This window comes from Oratosquilla oratoria, chromosome 22, assembly GCF_046742065.1.
Source record: "Oratosquilla oratoria isolate Oo_2021 chromosome 22, ASM4674206v1, whole genome shotgun sequence".
Taxonomy (NCBI): Eukaryota; Metazoa; Arthropoda; class Malacostraca; order Stomatopoda; family Squillidae; genus Oratosquilla; species Oratosquilla oratoria.
In genome coordinates, this window is record NC_134798.1 from 46,378,883 (window position 1) to 46,404,362 (window position 25,480).

Consider the following 25,480-nt stretch of genomic DNA (forward strand, 5'->3'; position numbering starts at 1 on the left):
GAGAATATTTTCAAGGGATTTAAAGAGGGTGGGGGGGACACAACCCCCCCCCCGACTGACAAGACTAGAGGAGAAGGTTGATAAGGTGATCGAGGACTTGGAGAGTAGGTTAGGTCATATGAACACCATTTTACAAAGGGTTGAAAGATTGGAAGAACTAGAAAAGGCGAATAAAAACTTAACTGATGAAATAGAAGACCTAAAAAGACAGTTAAGAGAAGTAAAGGTGGAGAATGAGGAATTGAAGAAGAATAGTAAAGAAAACAGAGAGACAATAGCTAAAGAAACTAAGAATTGGAAAACAACCCAAGAAGGAAATAAGGTTTCATTCACTGACATAGTCAAACAGCAATTGAAAGAACATACTGAAGACTCAGTTATTAAAGTGATGAGACAAAAGGAGAATATAGTAAGAGATTTAGCAGACAAGAAGAAATGTATAATTATATTAGGAATGGAAGAGAAACACAACACAGATAGAACCACAGGAATCAAAGAGGAAAATGAAAAAGTAAGCCAATTACTAGAATCAGTTCAGGAAGATGAACCAGAAATTATGAAACAAATCGAAGAGAAATTTAGACTCGGAAAGTATAGCACAGACAAGACCAGACCAATTAAGATTAAATTCAAGTCACAAACAACGGCAGAGAATATCTTATCCAAAACAGGGAAACTAGCAACAAGTGAACAATATAAAAAGATATGGATAAAAAGGGAAATGAATAAAGAGGAAAGAGAGGAAGAAAAGCAGAAAAGACTGGAAGCTAAGGCAAAAAACGAGAACAGAACGGAGTCAGAGAAAGAGAGATTCTATTGGAGAGTAGTGAACATGAAACTAAGGAAGTTCGACATACAAAAGAAAAACATAAGGGAAACAGAGAACACAATGGAAGTGGCAGAAAACTAAGAGTGTCTTACACAAATATAGATGGATTAATAACAGGATTGAATGAGCTGAATGATTATTTGAAGGAAAAAGAACCGGACATAATGGGAATTGTAGAAACAAAATTAAAAGGCCCACTACCACCCAACAGTGTAGGACATGATGCATACAATTATTGGATTAGAAACAGAGAAAAAGCAAGGGGGTGGAGTTATGTTCCTGACTAAGAAGGATATAAATGTGAAAGGTGTCATATATGGAAAGAATACAGTAGAGATGATTATGATAGAAGTGGAAGACAGAGATAAGAAGAGCAGAAAATTTGTGATAAATTATGTGCCTCCAAAAACAGCCTCATGGGAGGAGAGTGAACATAAAAGTATGTTAGCGGACACAAAGATAACATTAAATAAAATAATGGAAGATGGAGGAAGAATAGTTATGATGGGCGACTTTAATTGCAAAGAAATCTGCTGGGAAGAAATGACAGTAAAGGGTGGAGACGACTCATGGGGAAACGCTCTACTTGAGATGATTATTGACCACACAATGACACAATGGATACAGGAGAACACTAGGTATAGAAATGAAGAAGAACCATCGAGACTAGACTTAATAATTACATCTGAACCTAGAATAGTGGACAAGATTGAATATAAAACACCAATAGGTAAAAGTGACCACATATTGATTGAACTGGAACTTAATGAAGAAAAATATATGAAAAGAAATGAACAATATAGAAAAGAAAGAATGATGTATGAAAAAACAAACTTTGATAAAATAAGAGAATTCTTTCAACAAGAAAACTGGGAAGAAATATACAAAGAAGAAACATCAGTGGAAGAGAAATGGAATATTTTGACAAAAATTTACAAAAAAGGAGTGGAAAAGTATGTCCCAAGACAAAAACAAGAAAAAGAATATGTAAAATGCTGGTACAACAAAAGTTGTAGGGAGTTAAAAGACAAAAGAGACAAAGCCTGGACCAGATGGAAAAAAGACAGAAGACCTGAAAAATGGAAAATATATACTGGTTATAGAAATGAATATGTACAAACGTGCAGAGAGGAAAAAAGAAAATATGAAAAAGATGTTATAGAAAAGTGTAAAGATCAACCAAAATTATTTTACAGATTTGTAAACAATAAACTGAAAAACAAACAAGACTTGGAGAAATTACGACAAGGAGGAGTTGAATACACTGAGGAAATGGAAATGGCAGAAATTATGAACATTTTAAATCAGTGTTTACAAGGGAAAATATACAACCTGAAGAGATTGAGTGGAAAGAAAAAGTCCCCCCTATGGAAGAAATAGAAGTAACAAAGAATGAAATATTGACACACTTGGGTAATCTTGATGTCAGAAAATCGCATGGACCAGATGAAATAGCAAACTGGATTCTGAAAGAATGCAGGAATGAACTGGCAGACAAAATACATAGCATAATAAGCAGTTCCTTAAAAGAAGGAAAAGTTCCAGAAGATTGGAAAAAAGCAAATATAGTACCTATATATAAAGGAGGAAATAAAGAAGAACCTACCAACTATAGACCAGTCTCTCTAACAAGTACAATAGCAAAAATTTGTGAAAGAATTATCAAAAGTAGATGGGTAAAATATTTGGAAAAAAACAACGTACTAAATCCAAGGCAATTTGGATTCAGACAAGGACGATCATGCGTCACCAATTTAATATGTTTCTATTCAAGGCTAATAGATATAATACAAGAAAGAGATGGATGGGCTGATTGTGCATTTCTAGACCTAAAAAAAGCTTTTGACAAAGTACCACATAAGAAGTTGCTTAAGAAATTAGAATATGAAGGAGGAATACAAGGTAAATTGCTAAATTGGATGGAAGACTTTTTGCAAGAAAGAAAAATGAGAGTAGTGATAAGAGACCAGCACTCAAAATGGAATGAAGTAATAAGCGGTGTCCCGCAGGGAACAGTTCTGGCCCCGATAATGTTTGCTCTATATATTAATGATATGGATGAAGGAATTGAAAGCTACATGAGCTTCTTTGCAGATGATGCAAAACTACTGAAAAGAGTGAAAACTGAAGAAGATTGTGAATCACTACAGAGAGATCTAAATAAAGTACAGGAATGGAGTAGGAAGTGGGAGATGGAGTTCAATACAAAAAAGTGTAGTATAATGGAATTTGGAAAAAGCAAAAACAGAATAACAGGATCATATAATTTGGGAGAAGGAATAAAAAAGTAGAAAATGAGAAGGACCTGGGAGTCATTGTTATGAATAATATGTCACCTGAGAAACATATAAATAAGATTTTTGGAGAAACTTATAATTTAATAAGAACAATCAAAGTGGCATTTACATACCTGGATGAAGAAATGGTGAGGAAAATCCTAATCACCCTGATAAGACCAAGATTGGAATATGCAGCAACGATATGGTCACCAAGTACAAAAAAATGTATAAAAAAAACTTGAAAGAATACAAAGAGCAATTACAAAATTGGCACCAACACTCTCAAAACTATCATATGAAGAGAGACTACAAAAACTTAAACTACAGACACTAGAGCAAAGAAGAGAGAGAGGAGATTTGATAGCTATTTACAGAATCATGAAAGGCATAGAAATTACTGATAGAGACAATCTGATAAAATGGGATGACAGAAATACAAGAGGACACGGAAAGAAAATAAAAAAAGACAGCTATAGAAGATATTTGAAAAAGAACAGCTTTCCTCACAGAGTAATAGACAGTTGGAACAAGTTAGATGAGAAAGTGGTATGTGCAAAAACAATACATGAATTTAAAAATAGTTTAGATAAAATGAGATATGAAGACGGGACCCCACGAGCATAGCTCCCCTTCCCGTAAAATACAACTAGGTAAATACATATATATTATATATATTATATACACATGTATATATACATATATATATACATATATATATATATACATATATATGTATATATACATATATAAGTATATATACATATATATGTATATATACATATATGTATATATACATATATGTATATATACACATATATACGTATATATATATACATAAATATATATATACACATATATATACATATATATACATAGATATATATACATATATAGATATATCTACACATATATATATATACATGTATATATACATGTATATATATATGTATATATATATGTATATATACATGTATATATATATATGTGTAGATATATCTATATATGTATATATATCTATGTATATATATGTATATATATGTGTATATATATATTTATGTATATATATGTATATATATATATACATATGTATATATACATATATGTATATATATATGTATATATACATATATATGTATATATATGTATATATATATATACATATGTATATATACATATATGTATATATATATGTATATATACATGTGTATATAATATATATAATATATATGTATATATATATGTATATACATATATAAATATATATACATGTATATATATACATGTATATATATATACATATATATATATAGTATATACATTATATATATATATATACAAATATACAATGTATATACACATACATATATACATGTATTTACATATACATATATACATATATTTATATATATATATGTTTATATATATATATATATATGTATATATATATACATGTATATACATGTATACATATATGTGCATACATATATACATAAATGTATATACATACATGTATATACATATATACATGTATATACATATATACATGTATATACATATATACATACATGTATACATACATGTATATACATGTATAAATACATGTATCTACATGTATGAATATATGTATATACATATATACATACATGTATATACATATATACAAACATGTATATACATATATACATACATGTATATACATATATGTCTGTATATATATACATACATGTATATATATTTATATATATATATTTATATACATACATGTATATATATACATATACACATGTATATACATATATACATATATATGTATATACTTATATACATGTATATACATATATACATACATTTATATACATATATATATATACATGTATATACATATATATGTACATGTATATACATATATATAAACATGTATATACATACATGTATATACATACATGTTATATACATATATACATACATGTATATACTTATATACATATATATACATTCATGTGTAAATACATATTATATATATACATTCATGTGTAAATACATATTATATATATAGTAATAATGATAATAGTAATAATAATAATAATCAAATGAACGCAGACTGGCATCACGAATCTATTTAGATCGCCAATCCTGATTTAACACTACAGGTATAGGAGTATTGTTATGTTGAAGTGGTCATTCATTCATATTACCTTTCACCTCTTTAGTCTGGAATAAATCTCACGTCAAAACTCACCGACATTTTGGGAACTTTTTGCCTGTTTACGCTGTAATGACTGAATCAGGACGTCTTAGAGTTTGAAAAATTCTGCAAAAATAGTTCAATCTTTCTTTTCTGCACCCCACTGAGTAACCTGGCTAGTGACGGCTTTGGTGAAACCTCCAAGGTTCCAACGAGTTGAGCCTGCTGGCAAAGGAGTCGGGAGTTTCTATTGGCCAGACCGTACATGTACGTACGACGCTTTCGACCAATCGCGGAGAGGGAAGCGAAAACGTTTTCGCAAGGGCGGTCTCTTCATAGTTTTGTTTATTTATTTATAAAATAGTGTTTTTGCTGAATTACATTTTATTCACTCCTGCATTTAATTGATTTCTTATTCTTTATACTTGTCGTATGTTAGACCACAACAATGCATTAAGCAACAAATCACCGAATAATAGAAATTACAAAATATGCTTACTATATTAGTATACCGTTTTAAGAATATATATGGGGGTTTGTTCACACGATAGTAAAGTGTATTTGTAGTTCACTCAATAGACGGGGCTGACATTTCTTACGAAATTTATTGTCCTCTTTTTCAGTCTTTGATTACATTATATTCGGTATTGCTTCAGGAGGGTGAACTGAATAGTAACGTCGTCATCTTGGGAGTTTGCACCTTGCTTCATGACACCCCCTCATACATCTAACTGTAGTATGCAGGAAATGAGCAACGCTCGTGGGAGTCTCCTCTTCTCTAATTTATACCTTGATTCAAAATCATGTACTGTTCCAAGATGGTATTTTATTTTTTTCCATCTATATTGTGTATGCACACACATTATATATATATATATTATATATAATATATATATATATAAGACTGAAGGTGGAGGAAGCAGACAAGGAGTAATGGGAGAATTTTAATGCTTTAACGTTTCGATCCGCAGGGTCATATTATATATATATATATATATATACAACCACACACACACACACACACACACACACACACATATATATATATATATATATATATATATATATAAAGTAGATGTAACACACGAGTAAAATAAAACTTAAACCCACTCTCGGAGAAAGATAAGCTGAGATACAGAGTAAGCCGTATATTTCGACCACTAGCTGTGGTCCTCTTTTGCAGTTACAATTACTGGGTACATAGACAAGAACTTATATACAGAGGAGGAAACTACAAAAGGGAACTCAGTAAGCCTCAGGGCACGTGCCCTGAGTGAAGTCGGACGTTTCGTTCTCTGGAGGTAAATTTATGAACTACACATGACCTGAGGCTTACTGAGATCCCTACTGTAGCTTCCTCCTCTGTATATAAGTTCTTGTATATGTACCCAATAATTGTAACTGCTGAGGAGGACCACAGCTAGTGGTCGAACTATACGGTTTACTCTGTATCTCAGCTTATCTTTCTCCGAGAGTGGGTTTAAGTTATATATATATACATATATATATATATATATATATATATATATATATATATATATATATATATATATATATGTATATATATATATATTTATTTATTTATTTATATATATATTAAACCCACTCTCGGGTGCATGGGGAGATTCACCTGTCGCAATAACAACATTCCTTGTACTGATGTGTGTGAGTGCATCGGTTACACTTGTAACAACAAAGCGAATATCAGTGAACTCAGTGTTATAAATATCGGCGAGGATGACAGAAATATTTTATGTGAACTGTAAAATTTTTATTTCGATTGTAATCGTTTACTCTGGCTTGTTCATTGTGATCGCTTAAATATATGCGTGTATAAGTGTGTATGTAGGTGGGTGTTCAAAATATATGTTCTAATTGAAGCTCGTTCGTTTAATCGAGATACGATTATATGAAGATGCCTCACTGAAGATCGGATTTCATGATAGCGGAACCCATTTTGGATATATTTGCTGTAAAGATATCAATTTGGACTACTGATTCAATATTTCATCTTCCTTGCATTTTTTTTTTTTTGTAAAATTAATGCTATAAATGACTTCCTCGGGTATGAAAACATATAAAGAGACACATTATTCATGTTTGTATCATGTCTACATGCAGAGATATGCGAAAAGTCTATTTCATGAGTATTACGGCGGCCATCTTGGATTTCTTCAAAATACTACCTATTAAACATGTAAGAAAAAATGGAACCCTATTTTTTTTCTCATCTCTATCATATTCTGGACCAGAATCTGTTGCCAAATCAATTTTAACAAGCAGAAAAAGCGAAACGTGGTTTTTGTGATAAATCAGCCTACACTATACAATTGGTTGGATTCTTCTGATCAGTTTAGCCCAAGTTGTAGGACATTAATTCCCTACAGCAGGCACTGCAAAAGATTCCTTAGTAATCAAGATACATAAAAATAGGAAGGACAACTAAATAACAAGACTATACATTTTATTTCATATCACTATAAGATATCTTTGATGCTGCATAAAATCTGGTAAGCCAAACACCAACAGGGGTTCCATTGATCTGAAATATCAAGTCATATTGATAAAAAAAAAAATCAGTCTTTACATACTACAAATATCCAGAACTCCGCGATGAAATCACCTTTATTTTATAATTGCATATCCTCTATCAGGTAACATCACAAATTAGAAAATGCAGCCACTTGCTTCTGCTAGTGGCGCACGTTGTCATAAAATTGCTCACTCATAGAGTAATGAAAAGGTGACTTGACAAAAATAATGCCCTGAGAGAAGCCAGAAAGAAGGAAGAGTACTACTAGGTATGAAAGATGTTAAAATACTATATATAAATAGGCTTCTTTCCCCGCATAAGGGAGGTAGTCGACGAAGGCATACATCTACCTTCATCCATCCCACTCGTTAATAATTTCCCTATTATCTTTGCTACTTGTGGATGAAGGGCCATCCTTGCCCACTGCTCGGGTCAGAGGCAATGCAGCACGACACAGTTAAAATATAGCTGCACAACAACGTGTTAAAAATTACAACACGATAATTAACAGCTTTATAATTATCTCCCAAACATTACACGACAGAGAAGGAAAAACACATGGGACTTCTTCGTTTGCGTTTATCCCTTCTCCACCGGAATAAATTAGTCTCGCAAAAGAAAGAATGAAAGGGAAAATACGAACGGTGGTGGAGGAGGCCTAAGAAATGTTGGATTTTATGATGTATTAATTACACTTGCACCTGACACTGGTGGAGAACGATAACCTTAGAATAGCGTCGTGGATTTACTGTTTTGAGCAACAGGAAAAAAAAAAATATATATATATATATATATATATATGTGTGTGTGTGTGTAAATGACAACACTGGGGTGCAGGAGAGAATAGCCAAGTTTGTGCGATTCACCATGGTCTTGGATCACGTGTTGGACACGTGATCGACAGCTATTACCCTTCCCAATGAGAACTCAAATATGGCCAATCTTTGGATAATGTGACCTTACACACCGAACTCCCCGTCCGCGAGAGTTGGAGTAACGGTTCACAGCGTGGCGATATTGAAATAACTTAATTCCTGGGCGAGATTCGACCGCAAACCGCTGCAGTAGCAATTGCTAACACTATAACTGCGCCGTCGAGCATACGTACACGAAATTGTGATTTTTTTTTTTTTTTTTTTTAAGAAATACGTAGGCAAGAGAAGTCTGAAAGAAATTGTAGTGCCAGGCCATCAGGGACGGACCGAATATTTAAAAATGCACAAAAACATCTTTCCTGGTTGACAAACTTTGGTGCCGTAAATATAACGCGCAACGAGAATCGCTCGTTTTCATTTCACCACCACTAAACTTCTTTATTGAAACCCCTGCCCATCCGATTCTAAATCTTGTGGACAATGATGTATGTTGGAAACATTTGACGAAATGCCTTCACGTCGTGAAGTTGTCAAATAACATACGGAGGGAAAGGTTAGATCAAAGGAGTGTTGCTGCATCAGGAATCAACATGAGAATATCTGGTTGCGATTTTCCGACTGCGTCAGCAAATCGGAATGGGCTACTGATTTTGGTAATGCAAGGAATGTTCTAAACTTTGTTTCGCTTTACAGGGTGATGTATAAATTTTTCAGGACAGAAAATGGGATTTCCATAATTCTATTCAGATGGTGTACAGCTGCACAGAAAACTATCGTTAGTAAATCACGCTAATCATTTTGACACAAAACAACGAAACTATTTGAGACAAGTTGAAGTCTCCATCGGAAATAAGATTATCATGTCATAGTGAATCCATATGAACTCCGGAACAATTATTCGATTCATATTCATTCAGAAGGAATTCGAACAATTCGAACCCCAGAAATACCAACCCTTCGGTATCATAAGGTTATGTTCATTAGCGAATGTTTCGACACCCCTACTAACGATAGTTTTCTGTGTAGCTGTACATGCATGCTGTAGGGACAAAAGTAGTCACATAGGGTAAAACTGGCCAGTCTTTGTGACATACCTGATCATGTTTGTCAACAAAACAAAGGGAGGAACTATACAAAACAAAACACATAGTAGTTGGTGGTTTTATTTCCGTCAATCATAATTAGGTATGTAACAAAGACAACGGCCAGTTTTACCCCATGTACATTTGCCCCTTCCTACGGCATGTAATTTATGTACATGTGCACATGTGTGCGACTGTTTAGCACAGCACTTTCAAACTTGGACGATGCCTTAGTCTAGCCTGTTTCGACTTGCCTCCTATCAACAATGGCACAGACATATTTGGAGGCTATGAGAATACTGAAGAGATTGAGAAGAATGTTCACTCAGCCAATGCCTTGGTGTACTATACAAGTTATATGAATAGACTCCAATTATCATTTTATTTCACTAAGGTTTTCAATCGGTTGTGGCTAAAATTATGCTAACAAATAATTAGAGAAAATAAACTAGCACATTCTATTTTGTAACCAATCTGTGAAAGCCTGCTCCTCTTCTACCCTTCTTTACTTCCTCATCCCACCACTCTCCTTTCATTTCCTCCTGTCCTCCTTGTTCCACACACCATTATTGCACACCTTATGACTCCCTCTTTGAACCATTCCCATTCCTCCTCCACTCCTAGTTCTACTCTATCCTTAACCCCTCTCTCTGCTTCTTTTACTCCTTTTCTTTTTCGTTTGAGCAGTTCACTAAGTACCTCACTACCTTCTGCCCTTTTCCTCTTTCTTCACTCTGAACTTACCTCCCACCAGAAAATGATCTGATATTCCCCCACTCTCTCCCCTTAGAACATGTACATCCTTAACCCTTTCTACTATACTGTACTCCTGGTTACCACTATAGTCCATTAATGCTCTATCTACCACCCTTCCATCCACCACCCTCTCTCATGTGTACTTATTCTTCACTTTCTTCCTAAACACTGTATTTGCTATCAACTCTTTCGAGACATATAACCATCAACTCTCCACTACGATTTTTTCCTGGAACTCCACACTTCCCAATCACTCCTTTCATCCACAGGGTGATAAAATGGGAGCAGTGGTGATTGGATTTTTGGATAGGTGTATGTTTTGTTTTGCCTCCCTTGCCTTATAAAGGAAAGAGCCCTTTTGATATATATTTGATTGTTGATACTAAGTTTATTTTTGTCATTTATATCCATTCTCTATATATTTAATTCCTTTTTTTCATTCCACCGATGTCTTGTGCACTGCTTGTCATCCAGCACAAAATATTATTGCCTCAGGAGCACTTAAAAATGACAAAACCATCAATCTGTTGAAGAGCAATGCATAAAGTTTGCATAATTTGTAGAAAAATCTAGCAGTGTAATTCAAACAAGGAACAAGTTCATTCAACTTCAGCATTCCCAAGTTAAACTTCCAGAATTTTTTTATGACGAATGAACTTGATGTTTATAATTACATATGATTTCAAAGGTTTTAAGTGTAGATCAACTAGGACCATAATACTTAAAAAAATTATAAATTTGGAAACTTAATTTACCATACTCTTGGAAAAATCCATCAGGTTTAATATTGCTGGAAGCAGAACATTTTGTTTTATATTTTCTACTGTATATGTTCATGGGAAGGGACAAATGGGTAGATATGCCAGTTTTAACCTTAATAGGTGGCATTAACATTTCTTGTTGCATTGTGATTTATATAAAATTCTTGTAAATTTTGTCTTCATACCATTGTACGCTTTGAAATTTATTTGAACAAAAACATACCAGGATGAAAAGATACAAGTTTCTGTGCCAGCTTCTGCAAGATCTTTGAAAAGCAGGATTGGCAAAAGAGCAGGTAACCTGGTTTTACCCACCTGGGTTGAAAAAAAATCAAAACTCATATTTTTGCCCACTTTCCTGTTTTTTTTATTTTTTATAATATATTCATCAACATATTTTCTACTTTAGATTGTTACATACATACATATACCAAGGGTTTTTTCCCCTTTATAGGGGAGGTAGTCAAAGTCAAAGGCATAAATCCACTCCCACCTATTTCATTCCCACTTACTCCACTACTATTCACCATCTCTCCCTCCCTCTTTTCTTGGCTCCTGGATGATGGGTCATCCCTACATCTCACCCACTACCCTGGGTCAGAAACAATGCAGCAAGACAGCACATCCACAGCAAGGCTGCTTAATTTAATCAGCAACCCCCACTCTCCATCCCCTCATGCAGAAAAAAAGAGAAGATAGGGAGAAATACCTTTGGGCTGCATCAAAATATCATTCACACATACTCCCTCACCTCCCACCCACTCCCTTCCATGCATCACAGCATCATCCATACACAACCATTCTCCACTCACTCCTACCTTCTGTCCTCTTGCTTCCTTCCTCAACAGGCATTCCCCTTTCCCAATGCCCCTTTTACCCCATCCATCCATCCATCTCATCCTTGGTTGTCCCTTCATGTTCACTCCCTCCACCTCTGCCTTCCACACCTCTTTTATTAATCTTTCTTCATTCATTCTTTCCATGTGTCCGAACCATCCCAATACAGTACTTTCATAAACCCTATCTCCCAACTCCCTTTCCACCCCCGCTCTTCTCCTCACCTCTTCGTTTCTCACTCTATCCAACCCAGTAACCCCTACCATACTTCTCAAACATATTTAAACTCTTCTTCCTCTCTTATGTTTCATGTTTCTGCCCTATACAGTGCTGCTGGCACAATCACCCCTTCTTACAATCTCCTCTTAGCATCCATTCCCAAATGTCTATTTCTCATTATACTTCTTAATCCTCCAGGGCATTTACTTGCAAAAACAAACTGAAGGAAAGCCATCTGTTACTTCACCACCCTGTGGTGTGTCATAGTACCATGTGAGAATTAATCCAGAAAAGGAAGCAGCAACTGAGAGTATATTGTCACTGTCATACTTCTCTCCCATTAATAATAATTTCAATTCTTATAACTAAAGGTCTTTATCCACTTCCACTTCATCTTTAGGCATATTTAACATCTTTTTTAAGAAAACCTTTTCTAAAACTTTAGCCATCATCACTACGTCTTCACAAGGCTTATTATAAACATAACAGTTATTAAACAAAGTATGGAAGTCCTGTATACATTCCTTGGCACTCCAGTAATATTTGTTCTCAAGTCTTTTCTTTATAGTCCCTAGATCCATAGGGCATTTAATAATCTTATGATAGTCTGGAAGGCCGAGTTTAACAGCATCCACAGGCTGACGGAACTGCCAAGCATATGCATGTTTCCACACAGCTTTCATAACATTTTTTTGCATGTACTGAAGCTGGTTTGTAACCCGCCCAAGTCGATGGGGTGGTGGATGAAATGGTGGCTGCACAATACCATTTATTGGTTTTATGATGGGCTCTTCCAGAGGGGGAGGCTCTACAGCTGCTCCTGTCTCATGAGAGGAGTCAATCTGCATACTGCCACCATTAGTTGCCTCCACCTCATCTTTAGGCATATTTAACACCTTTTTTAAGAAAACCCTTTCTAAAATTTGAGCCATCATCACTACGTTTTCACCAGGCTTATTATAAACATAACAGTTAGTAAACACAGTATGGAAGTCCTGTATACATTCCTTGGCACTCCAGTAATATTTGTTCTCAAGTCTTTTCTTTATAGTCCCTAGATCCATAGGGTGTTTAATAATCTTATGATAGTCTGGAAGGCTGAGTTTAACAGCATCCACAGGCTGACGGAACTGCCAAGCATATGCATGTTTCCACACAGCTTTCATAACATTTTTTTGCATGTACTGAAGCTGGTTTGTAACCCGCCCAAGTCGATGGGGTGGTGGATGAAATGGTGGCTGCACAATACCACTTATTGGTTCTATGATGGGCTCTTCCAGAGGGGGAGGCTCTACAGCTGCTCCTGTCTCATGAGAGGAGTCAATCTGCATACTACCACAATTGGTTGCCTCCATATTGATCAAATCCCTGTAATAACAAGATAAGGTAAGATAGCTCCCCTTAAAAGATGGGCTTTGTAACCTAGTTATGCACTAATAGCTACTTGTACCATTTCTATTTTAAAATGCACGTTTTATCATAAGCTACACGTGCAATATATTTTCCTGTAAATGGATTAATAAAATGGTTTAAATCCAAAACACCCCAATATTTAGTAACACAACACAGCACCTCCAAATGTACATGCATACATATAACCAGGGCTTTTTCACCCTTACATGGGAGGTAGCCAAAGACAAAAGGCATAAATCCACTCCTATTCACCACACCCTCCCTCCCTCTTTTCTTGGCACCTCCTGGATGACGGGTCATCCCTGCATCCTGCCCACCGCTCTGGGTCAGAAGCAATGCAACAAGACACAGCACATCCACAGCAAGACCACTTCATTTAATTGGTGACCCCTGTCTCTGTCCCCTCATGCATAAAAGATATCCATTCATTGTCAAACAAGGCTTTTTTATTATTATCAACTTTTTGGCTTCACTGATTTTATGGGGATTATGAATCTTTTCTGGAAGTGAATCAAGCAAGAGCCAAAGATGAAGAGTTGGTTTGTCGACTGCAGTTGGTAGACACTAGATTCATGTGCATTTCTTGGAGGCATGCTCAAGTGGTTCCCATTTTTAAAAAGGGTGTTAAATCTTCTATGCACAACTACAGGTGAATCAGTTTGATGTCTGTTATAGGTAAAATGCTGGAAATAATAGTTAATAGAATCAAGATTTACATAGACATTTGATTTTGTGACTCACAGAATGGGTTCACCAAGAATAGGTCATGTGTAACTAATCTTTTATACTTTTAAATCAATGTCTAAAATGCGGCAGATAATGTGAAGGTAGTACTTTCAGTTTGGGTAAACACCCAATAAACCTGGTTGATGCCCCAGTGTAAATTTTCAGAATTGTATACCTATGCGATATAGCATTAGAATATTAAATATAATAATTGTAAATTATAACAACCACATATGTTTTTCTTGGTGGAAATCAATGACAGAAAAGGATGACAAAAGCAACAAACAAATGTACACTGGGGCTGCTTGAGACGCCATCTTTGTTTTGATAGATACAGTGGCAGAAGAAATTAAAGTATGATAATTCAAATTTCAGAGAACTTAAACTCAGAAGTGAAGTAATCCTTATATTTCGACCACTAACTGTGGTCCTCTTCAGAGGATAAGTACAGAGGAAGGTTAGAGCACAATTAATATATAAAGACGCAGAGCCCTTACTGCCTAAGTGCCACCCCGTCTCCCCATACATAGGTCGGTGATCCGTCATTCACTGGGGTGATGTCGGGGGAGGAGTTCAACATGAAATGCAGATGATTCCCAGCAGCATTAGGGCCTTGTGTGGATGATGGAGATGGGTGGTGAACATTGAAATCCCCCCCCGAGGATGAGGAATCTGTCCCCAGCGAGGGTGCAGTGGCTTGAACCATGCCAGAATGATGCAGCTCAAGTCATCCTGAGAGCGCAATGGTGGTACAAATTTCTCAACCTCCAGCGGGAGGCCTCAGTTCCACCTCTCCAACTCAGGATTGAAATGCTAGGAGCAGACTTTGTTGCCTACCCACTCCACTCCCCCAGCAAGACCGATCTAAGTCAGGCCATCTACGCCTCCCAAGAGAGTGTAGATACACTGCTTTGCCCCAACACTTGGCTCTCTCTCAAGCGGCCAAGCTACTGGACTCTTTCCAACTATGTCAATCTTTCTTCGAGAAGTACATACCGACATCCCACCCAGACTACGAATGCCTGCCACCATGACCTTCAAAATGACGTCACTCCCAGGGAAGAAGGGTGCATGCCACCCAGATAGTGCACATGTCGGCAGACAACAGTATCCGAGTGCTGATGCAACCTGGATATGTGGTGTATTACACAGATGGCTCATTGGAAACCAATAGCTCGCACGCGGCTGGAGCTGCATTCATAACTGATGGATGCATCTTCAGCAGGAGAGTCAGCGACTCCACATCCTTTCTCCAAGCCGAGGCCATAGCGATGCAGGGGGCCTTAAAACACTCCCTCATATCCCACTCCAATTCCGTGGTTATCCACACTGACTCTCTGAACCTGATGAGCTGCTTGCAACACACAGAGCCCAGAGACAAAGTCCACCTACTCACTAATATCCTTGTGCTCCTGCACAAATTACACCACAAAGAATGGAGCGTCATTATCACCTCACTGATTTGGCAGGCATGGCTGCTCGCCAGCGCCCCAAGGTGGGCATCCAGGTCTCCCCTCAGCAGGAGCCAGCTCAAACTCCAAACCAGGGCATTAGCATGCACACAGTGGCACCTCCAACACAGTTTGGAGGCAGAAGTTTCCCAATGGGCCAAGTGGTACAAAAGGGTGACAGCATATGAACCCCAAGTACTCCCCTGCTCCACTCCCAGATGGCTAGAAAAGCTGCTCTTCTGGCTGCATCATGAGGACCATTGTTTCTGGCAACTGAATCCCAGGTGCACCATAGAAGACTGCCAGTGCAACCACTGCCATGCTGAAAATGCCGACCTGCACTACCTACCTGACTGTCCTGCCACCTCTTTCCTCAGATGGGAACCATTGGCACCCACTGAAGGTCTTGTGAGCTGCCTTCAAAGCTCCTATGAGCTCCATCAGCTATTAGAGGGGCCGCTGCCACTCTAATAGCTGTAGCCTCTATTCTACTGCCCCCCTCCATGCTCCTCTGATAAGCTAAACCATCCCACTTTATCTCTGCAAGGGGTGTGTCTTCCATAAACACCCACCATATGGGCTTAAAGCCCATGGGAGTGACATTTCACTTCCCCCCTCAAAAAAATAAAAGTGATGCCACCCCCTTCCCCACTTCCAATTTCCACCATTCCTTACTGCCTATTATAGCTATTGGTTGGTGAAAATACTAAATATTATTTTCATAGGTTACTGCAGTTTCTTGTTTTATTCAATAAAAGGTTAAAATTCAAAAAATTAAAAGTATAAAAAACACTGCTTGAGCATCCCAACTCAGCATGTATTGCAAATATATCCTTGTACACTGCCACTGGAGTGCCTGATGCAAGCAGTATGAAACCATCTCCCACAGTTTTTGGCACAATCTGTCCACTCTGTCACTGGTTCCTGGCTCCCTTCTCAAGGTGGATCTTCCCTGGTACAGATGTAGCAGATGTCCTCCGTAATTATGCTTGGATCATCCAGTCTCCTCTTCTGATATATTCAATACTGGTAGCTTTGCTGCCTTCTTAGAAAATTTACCTCTCACCTGAACACTAGTTTTATGCTTCCTCTGTGCAGTGTTGAAGTCTCCCAATGTTCAACTTTGCTTTGGATGGCTCTGGCACTTAACTATGGGGAAGTGTGCATTTATTGCCTTCATTTGCTTGGAAACAGATTGAAAAGTTGGAGCAATTCCATTAAGTGTTTTTTCTGGAGCAATGCCACAGATTTCATCACTCATTGCATCTATTCTTGCTGGTGCTTGTGGGATGGTGAACAGTTGTATTTCCATTTTGCTCCCAACAAGTAACCAACTCCACTCTTCTTTGGCAATCCATAGTAAGCACAAACAAAAATCACAGGTAGGGGCTTTTTGTAGTGCTGGTTTTTCAAATTCAACAGAAGTGGAGGATTTCATCCTGTAAACACTTCCAGTCTCCTGCTGATATGCTTTTAATTTTTCTTCAAAATCAGTAAAAACTTGTCCAAAGGTTACACTTAAATTGTTTGCCATAATTAACTGGTAAGGCAGGTACTACATGTAGGCCTATATGAGAATGAGGTGCATTTACTGTCTGACAGCTCACAGTGGCCTGAGTGCAATGAATGTTAGTTTCTAACCCACCAACCAAACCAACAACAACAACAACCAATTAACGAGTTTGGAGGAAAATTCAAAGTGTAAGTGCTGGGTTTGTACAGTGGCCACAAAAGAAAGGTTTACATTTGCAACAAGTGAAAAGTTAACGAGATTTGCTGTTAACATTTCATTTGCATTCTAGCCATACAAAAAATGGGAGGAGCTTGGTGTGACATGGTGGGCTACAGCCTGTCTGCCTCCATTGTTCATCAACACACCATGCCTCAATGTCTCCCCAGAGCTTGGTGCAAGTGTTGCATTTTAGCTCTCCTCAGTGCACCTTTTTACACTTTCCCACCAACTCTGATACCCTACTACATGGCTCCTGATCATCACAATGGGTCATACCAAGCTTACAATGGAAGAAAATATCCATGCCCTCATCCTACTCAAACAGGGAGTGTCAGTGAAACATGTAGCTGCAGACTTGAACATGAGCAGTGTCTGTCTACAAACTCAAGAAAGCTGCTGTGGCACTCCCTGAGGGTACGGTTCCACAAAGAAAACTGGGCTCTGAAGCCCAAAGAAAGACCTCCCATAGAACAGACAAGGTTCTAAAGAGAGACATGAAGCAGCAGCCTTCAATGACAACAGTGAAATTAAAGAAGCATTCAGAGCTGTTGCAAAATGTCGCTGTCTGCACGATCCAGTTTTTGCCTCTAAAAAGACCTGGACCTGCCATGCAGACACACCTCCAAGATGCTGCTGCTCACAGAGGCCATGAGAAAGAAAAGGGTACACTTTTGCAAGAAATAAAAGGACTGGACACCAGATCAATGGAAAAAAGTGGTGTACAGTGATGAGAGCACTGTCCGACTTGTCAGGGGGGTCCAGTGATGTGTCCCGATATGACCCTCTATACACCTTCAACACCCATGTCCTCACCCTCACACCCGGATAGTGTGATGGTGTTTTAGTGGTGCAAAGGGCAGGGGTGGACTATATTTCCTTCCCAAAAATGTCACAATGAAAGGTGATAATTACAGTGAGGTATTAAAGGATTATTTATTGTTTATGACATTCACAAGAGCAATTTTTTTATTGCACGATGGAGCCCCTGTCCACAGGTCCAAAGGTGTGGAAAAGTTCCTCACAGACAACAATATCAAAGTGTTGGATTGGCCAGGCAATTCGCCCAACCTAAATCCAATAGAAAATGCCTGGAACATAATGAAAAATGAACTGGAAAAGTTGTGCCCCACCAACGTCACCAATCTGAAGGAGGCCCTGAAGATGTGGGTATCAATAGACATCTCATACTTCGACAATCTTGCCACTTCCACACCACGAAGGATCCAGCAGGTGCTAGGGTCAAAGGAAAATATGACAAAGTACTAAATGTAAGCCCAAGGTACCAATAACACAAATGCAAGTTGCACGTTTGAGTTTTATGATCCAAAAATCCCTGGTGTAAACATTTTATTTGTGGCCATTGTACTTATTTGCAGTTTTTTGAAAATCCGTGTTGAAAATTGTAACCTTTATTATCACCGGTCAGTGAAAATAATAATTTCTTATTTTCATCAACCTGTGAAAATAATCACTCTGTACATTTATTGGTGTTACAGATTGATAAATATGGCCTGAAGGTCCCATAGCAGGAGCCCTCGAAACTGACAAATCACAAGCAGAGAAACTCCTGTACTTTACCAACTCTATGTTTCTGACCCAGGTCATTTACATGCCAACAAGAGGGAACAATATCCTAGACCTGTTCTTTATTAACAACAAAGATGCCATGTCTAGCTATATGACCAATAAAATAATTTTCTCGGATCACAGCCTTATAACGATAACCACAAACTATAGTAAACCAGACTCTCCAAATGATGAAACCATACCACCTGTGAGGACCCCATTCTCCAAATTTAATTTCTTCAATAGCAACATCAACTGGGATGAGGTAAACTCAACCTTGAGCAACATAAACTGGTAAACGCTCCTCCAAGGCAGTGACCCAAATATTATGCTTGACAGCTTCCTTGAGACTATCCAAAGAGTATACAAAAATAAAATACCAGAAAGAAGATTACTAACATCTCGAAAAAGCAACATCCCTAAAGACCGGAAAATACTGATGAAAAGAAGAACTTCTCTCAACCAACAAATAAAGAAAGCAACAAATGAAAACTGCAAATGTGCCCTTTATGACAAAATTGCCACAATAGAAAAGAGAAATCACGATGTCTCATGAGGAGCAAAGAAACAAAGACATTCAAGCAATAAGAAACATTAAAACCAATCCTGAGTACTTTTACAGTTACTGTAGAAAAATTCTTAAAAGCAAAAACCAAAATTAGACCACTCCAAGGAGATAATGGTAACATGTCATTAAACTCCTAGGAAACCAGCAATAGCTTAGCACAACAATACACAACAGTGTTTTCTCAACAAAAAATTGAAAGTATTGTAAACAATCCCCAAGAATTCTTCTCAATACAAAGCAACAGAAACCCACAACTCAACGACATACATTTTACCATACATTGCTGAGAGCAATTAGTGAACTTAAGAGTAAACTCAGCTGCTGGCCCAGATGGTGTGCTTACCATCATTCTTACAAAATGCAAAGAGGCACTAGCATCCCCCTTTCAGAAAATTTGGCAACTGTCCCTAGGTACAGGAATAATACCTAACAGACTGAAGGAAGCCATAATATCTCCAATTTACAAGGGAGGAGAAAGAAGTCTGACCAAAACTAGACCAGTAGCACTTACTTCCCATATCAAAGATTTTTGAAAAGATATTGAGAAATACCATGTACCTAGAAAAACAACTAATAAGTAAATCTTAACACTGTTTTCATAAAGGGAGATCATGTCTTTCCAACCTGTTAAGCCACTATGAATGGTTGCTCCAAGGGCTTGCCAGATGAAGAAACGATGTTGTGTGCCTTGATTTTGCTAAGGCCTTCAACCGAGTTGATCATGGCATCCTCTCACACAAACTCAAGGCCGTGGGAACTAAGGGAAAGATTGGAATATGGCTCCATAACTTTGTCAGAACAAGGACACAGGTGGTAACTGTTGATGGCCACCAATCAGAGAAGTCAGCAGTTATCAGTGGTGTACCGCAGGGCTTGGTGCTGGGTCCGCTACTTTTCCTGGTCCTAATGAATAACATAGGCCAAGCCATGGACAGCTCGTTTCTGTCATCCTTTGCGGACGACACCACCCTCAGCCATTGAATCAGCAACGAGACCGACATCCAGGAATCACAGGACAACCACGACAAAGTCTCAGAATGGGCTGAAATTAACAACATGCAGTTCAATTAGGTGAAGTTTGAAATCCTATAATGTAGCCCCAATTCCAACCTAAAAAGCTCCACCACACTCCACACTAGGGGAGGCATAACTATATTCTAGAGTCCGGTGGTAGTGCCTAGGAATTCCCCTCAATGAAGATGCCACCTACAAATACATCTACAAAACTACTAGTAAAGCCAGACAAATGGCTGGATGGGTACTAGGACCTTCAAATCAAGAGAGGAACACCTAATATTATCACTTTGGAAGGCACTTATACAACCAGTACTTGACTACTGTAGCCAACTCTGGTGACCACACAAAAGGGCAGACATACAGGAACTAGATTCTATCCAAAAACACTTCACCAGGCAAATCAAAGGCATGCAGGGCCTCAATTAGTGGGACTGCCTGAAAAAACTAGGCCTATACTCACAACAAAGACGAGAGATATTGGGCCATATATGTGTTGAAAATACTGGAGAATCAACCTGACCCAACTACATTGTCTCTGCAAGAGATACATAATAGAAACGGTCGCATATGTGAAAAGAAATCACTGCCTACATCTGCCTCAGATAGAATCAGGACCCTTTTGCCCTCCAGTTTCACTCACAATGGCCCCAGGATCTTCAACACACTACCGAAACATACAAGAAAGATCAAGAACTGCCCATTTACCAAATTCAAATTACACCTAGATAAATATCTGAAAACACTGCCAGACCTGTACCTGGGTATACAGTTCACTGCAGGGCAGCCTCAAACTCCATTCAAGACCAGATTGACTTGCAAAAAGAAGACTTCTGGGCTAGTAGTAGCGGTGGACCACCACAGCTATGATAGGTAAGTCAAACACTGTTAGAGGCGCCACTGTCTATGACATCCGCCAATAGTGTCATTTTATGCACACCCCATTCAAACGGCTAAATTTACATATAGTGGGAAATTTAATTCATAAAAATGTTGTGAGAGTGTATTTTACTACGATTATAGTAAATTTCGGATCTTTCCGGTTATACGAACTATCGATTTTTTTTGTATTTTTACATTTTTTCAATGTATTTTTTTCCGTAGAATCCGAAAATAACATTGTTTTTTTGGAGAAATGGATAGATAAAAAGTTATTCAACTTTAAAGTTATTTATTTCCTATGCATTACTGAAGAAATGCAAACTTTGATTTTTCCTTTCTTTTATCAAATGTAAGACATACATTCTTTGATGTTTTCAATCTTTTATCAAATAAAGAACTCTTTTCCTTCAAAAGAATTACTTTACGTCAAAATTACTTATATCTAGCAATATTTGTTCAAAATATTGGTCCTTTTCTATACGTTTCCGCCACACAAACTCGCAGAGATAAGAATCAATCATTTGTCGGTGAATCCCTCCAGTGCAGTGTTTATAATTATATCCATCAAGTAGTGATATGCCGTCGTACGCTTTCCAAAGGTCGCTTATTATTGTTGTTCCAGGTCGAATGCTCCTTTTTATGCATTGTGTCAGTGTTTCAGCATTTCTTCTTGGAACAGCATACAAAAAACATTCTTTGGTTTCTCTGCATACTCCACCAAAGACCCATTGCTCTGGTAGCTCTCTTCCTCTGTTGTATTTTCTCTTGCTGAAATGAGTTTCATCAATTTCCACCGTTGTATCAGGTCCGCCAATGACCATTGGGGTTTTCAGCAATGTTTCAACACATACCTGGAAAGGATAGGTTAGGTTAGTTTAGGTTAGGTTAGGTTAGGTTAGGTTAGGTTAGTTTAGTTTATTTTATTGATATTTACTTACCTCTCTGAGATAATTGTTGAAATCGACTGCTGTATCCTTGTTGATTTCAATCTCATCGTTGCAGTAATTAGAGCTTGTGTAGTCTTTTGCCCATGAATATATGAAAATAATGATTTTTGTCAAAGGTAATTTTGAGCCCTCCAGCCAAGTATTTTTACGAACTGTAACATTTTCCTGACCACAACTTGATTTGTTGCAACGCCATTTAGCGCATCCATTCATTTCTTTTAGTTCCATTTCATGCTTTCTTTGGCATTTTTTGCTCTGTGGTATAATATTCTTCTCTTGAAGGAATTTTGCCGCATCAAGCTCTGTTTTAATATTCTCAAATAGCCACTTTAGATTGTATTTAGTATTCATATTAACCTAAATAACGTGATTTTTGCCCTGAAAGAGAGGAAAAATGAAAGTTAGCATTTCTTCAGTATTACATAGGGAATAAATAACTTTAAAGTTGAATAACTTTTTACCTATTGGTTTCTCCAAAAAAACAATGTCATTTTCGGATTGTACGGAAAAAAAATACATTGAAAAAATGTAAAAATACCCAAAAAATCGATAGTTCGTATAACCGGAAAGATCCTAAATTTCAACCAATGACATCACCAGTTACATATCAGTACATAGAAACATGAAAAAACATGGCAGCCTGCATTCAGCAGTAAATTGACAATTTGTTCATGTTTCAACAAGAAAAATGAGCTAGAAAACTCCAATAAATGGGTAACAGACCCAAATACACGGAAACTACTAGTCTCACACATTATTCTGATACCAAAACCAGGGCAGGGTATAACAGCAGAGCTGAGAAATCATAAGTAGAAAATGAGTTTTTTCTATTAGGTCAGGTAACGACGTTAAACGTATTGTGGCATCTCAGCCGCCGATGCAGACTTGTCCGTTGAATCATCTTTGCATGCTTTATCATGATCTATACTGGTGCTCTAACCTTATGTAAGGTAGTATATTCCAGTTATATCTTACTATTGAACATTGTGTGAATAACTGTACTTGTTGATGTCATTCCTTGGGCTGCTATATTTGATTTCCGCCATATTGGCTAATCAAGGTAATAATTATAGTTATTTCGTAGTTCTCCCAACTTTCTGATGCTTGAAAAATGAAGTAAACACTTCCAACCTCTCAGGTCAATTTAGCACTACATTTCCAAGTGTTGTTACAAACAATGTTATGTATATGGACTTGGCTACACACTTTTTGGCCTGATTTCCTGGAACAAAATAGACCTGATTTGGTACCATTCAAAATGCAATATCTTGGGAACTTGGACAGCTAAATAGATAATTAATTTTGCATTGTACTCATACCGACTTTCTGCATCCCATGAGAACTACTTCACCTCAAACATCAGGAATTCCATTAGACCCTCTAAATTCTACTAAGTAAACTAAGTAAATATCATATGTATGGACTATATAAAAATCAACTTGTACGTATGTTGTGAACCAAATTGTGATTAATTGCCTACTTCGCGGCTGTAGCTTCACTCCCGACAATGTGAACGAACACAATAAGTACTTCTGGAAAACACTGGAATGGATGGTGCCAAATATACATTTGAAGAGCAGGCCTGTCAGGGTAGACACCACAGCTTCACATCCAGTCTTTGCACACGTTTACGTGAATACGATATTTCTACATTTACAATATATATATACATATATAAATGTAAATATATATATGTATATATAATATATATACTGTATATATATAATATATATATACATACATATATAAATATATTACATATATATATATATATATATATAGACAGATAGATATATACATATATACACACACACATTATATATATATATATATATATATATATATATATATATATTATATATATATATATATACATATATATATATATATATACATACATATATGCACTCACCCTCACCTGACACTTTCAACCCAGATTTTCAAGTATAAGGTCGACATCACATGGGGTGGCGACTGGCGAATTGAAATATGCATTATTCGCTACTGCAATTGATAACACTTACATGGAATTGAGCGGTTTCTAGCTCTTAACATTATTTTCACATTCTATAATTAACCACTACGAGTGTGTTACAATGATATTTATCTTGACTTTTGCAAAACGTTCGACAGGAACCCTCACTAGAAACTACTAATAAAATAAAAACCTATGGATTAAGAGGAAACGTGTTTAAATGGATTAGTAACAGAAAACAGCGGGTCAACACAAACGGTATAAAATCCAAATGGGGGAAAATGTTACCTGCGTAATTCTCCAGGGCTCGGTTTCGGGTCCCTTATTGTTCAGTAAAAATGTACACGACTTGGACAATGAGATTATGAGTGATGATAGTATGTTTCCGGACGACACAAAAATAAGGCGCCATATTAGGTCAGAGTAAAACGTTGGGATACTGCAGGAAGGTCTTAACAAATTGCATGGTCGGTGAAATGACAAATGTACTTTAATATATTAAGATGCAATGTGTTAAACGTAGGTTTACACAACTCAGGAAACAGATATAGCTTAGATAACACTTCTATAAAGAATGTGAGAAAGACTTGGGAGTGTTGGTGAATCCTGACCTTAAATCCAAGAAACAGTGCATCAGCGCCAGGAAATTCAGGAATATTGCTAACAGGACATTAGGGTTTATTGCTATTGATGTAGTTTTCAAACTCTACATGGCAATAGTTAGACCCATCCTTGACTATGCGGTACATTTTTGGTCTTCGTCCAATAGAATGGATATATATAGAATCACTGGAATCAGGAGAATGACCAAAGTCATACATGGGCTCAGAAGTTTGCGAGGTCAGGCTCA

At 36.9% G+C, this 25,480-nt stretch overlaps 3 protein-coding genes across 14 annotated transcripts in view; 1 reads left to right on the forward strand and 2 right to left on the reverse strand.

Annotated features, from left to right (window-relative positions):
- LOC143037518 (uncharacterized) overlaps nt 1-5,525 on the reverse strand; it is a 37,120-nt gene extending 31,595 nt beyond the window's left edge. Inside the window, exon 1 of the mRNA XM_076205876.1 lies at nt 5,348-5,525. Within this exon, the coding sequence (XP_076061991.1) occupies nt 5,348-5,353 (6 nt within the window). The 5' untranslated portion in view covers nt 5,354-5,525. The remainder of the gene's footprint in view (nt 1-5,347) is intronic.
- The window catches only part of LOC143037521 (putative serine hydrolase), a 106,358-nt gene that overhangs the window by 60,213 nt on the left and 20,665 nt on the right, over nt 1-25,480 (forward strand). The window contains exon 1 of one of the 5 annotated variants that reach the window (XR_012967475.1): nt 14,056-21,699. The exons of the other annotated variants lie outside the window; for them this stretch is intronic. The gene's annotated coding sequence lies outside the window, so the exon portion shown is untranslated. Of the gene's footprint in view, nt 1-14,055; nt 21,700-25,480 lie in introns of those variants that run through there. 5 annotated transcript variants of the gene reach the window in all.
- LOC143037519 (bromodomain-containing protein 2-like) lies at nt 9,442-25,041 on the reverse strand. 8 transcript variants are annotated; one of them, XM_076205885.1, is made up of 3 exons: nt 24,919-25,041; nt 22,647-23,033; nt 9,443-13,724 (listed from the first exon to the last, which is right to left on the reverse strand). In XM_076205885.1, the coding sequence occupies exons 2-3, from the start codon at nt 22,700-22,702 to the stop codon at nt 12,722-12,724; spliced, it is 1,059 nt and encodes a 352-aa protein (XP_076062000.1). In that variant the 5' UTR covers nt 22,703-23,033; nt 24,919-25,041; the 3' UTR covers nt 9,443-12,721. The 8 variants fall into 8 exon arrangements, with proteins under 8 accessions (XP_076061993.1, XP_076062000.1, XP_076061998.1 ...); XM_076205883.1 differs by lacking the exon at nt 24,919-25,041 and adding an exon at nt 24,680-24,817; XM_076205880.1 differs by lacking the exon at nt 24,919-25,041 and adding an exon at nt 24,574-24,700.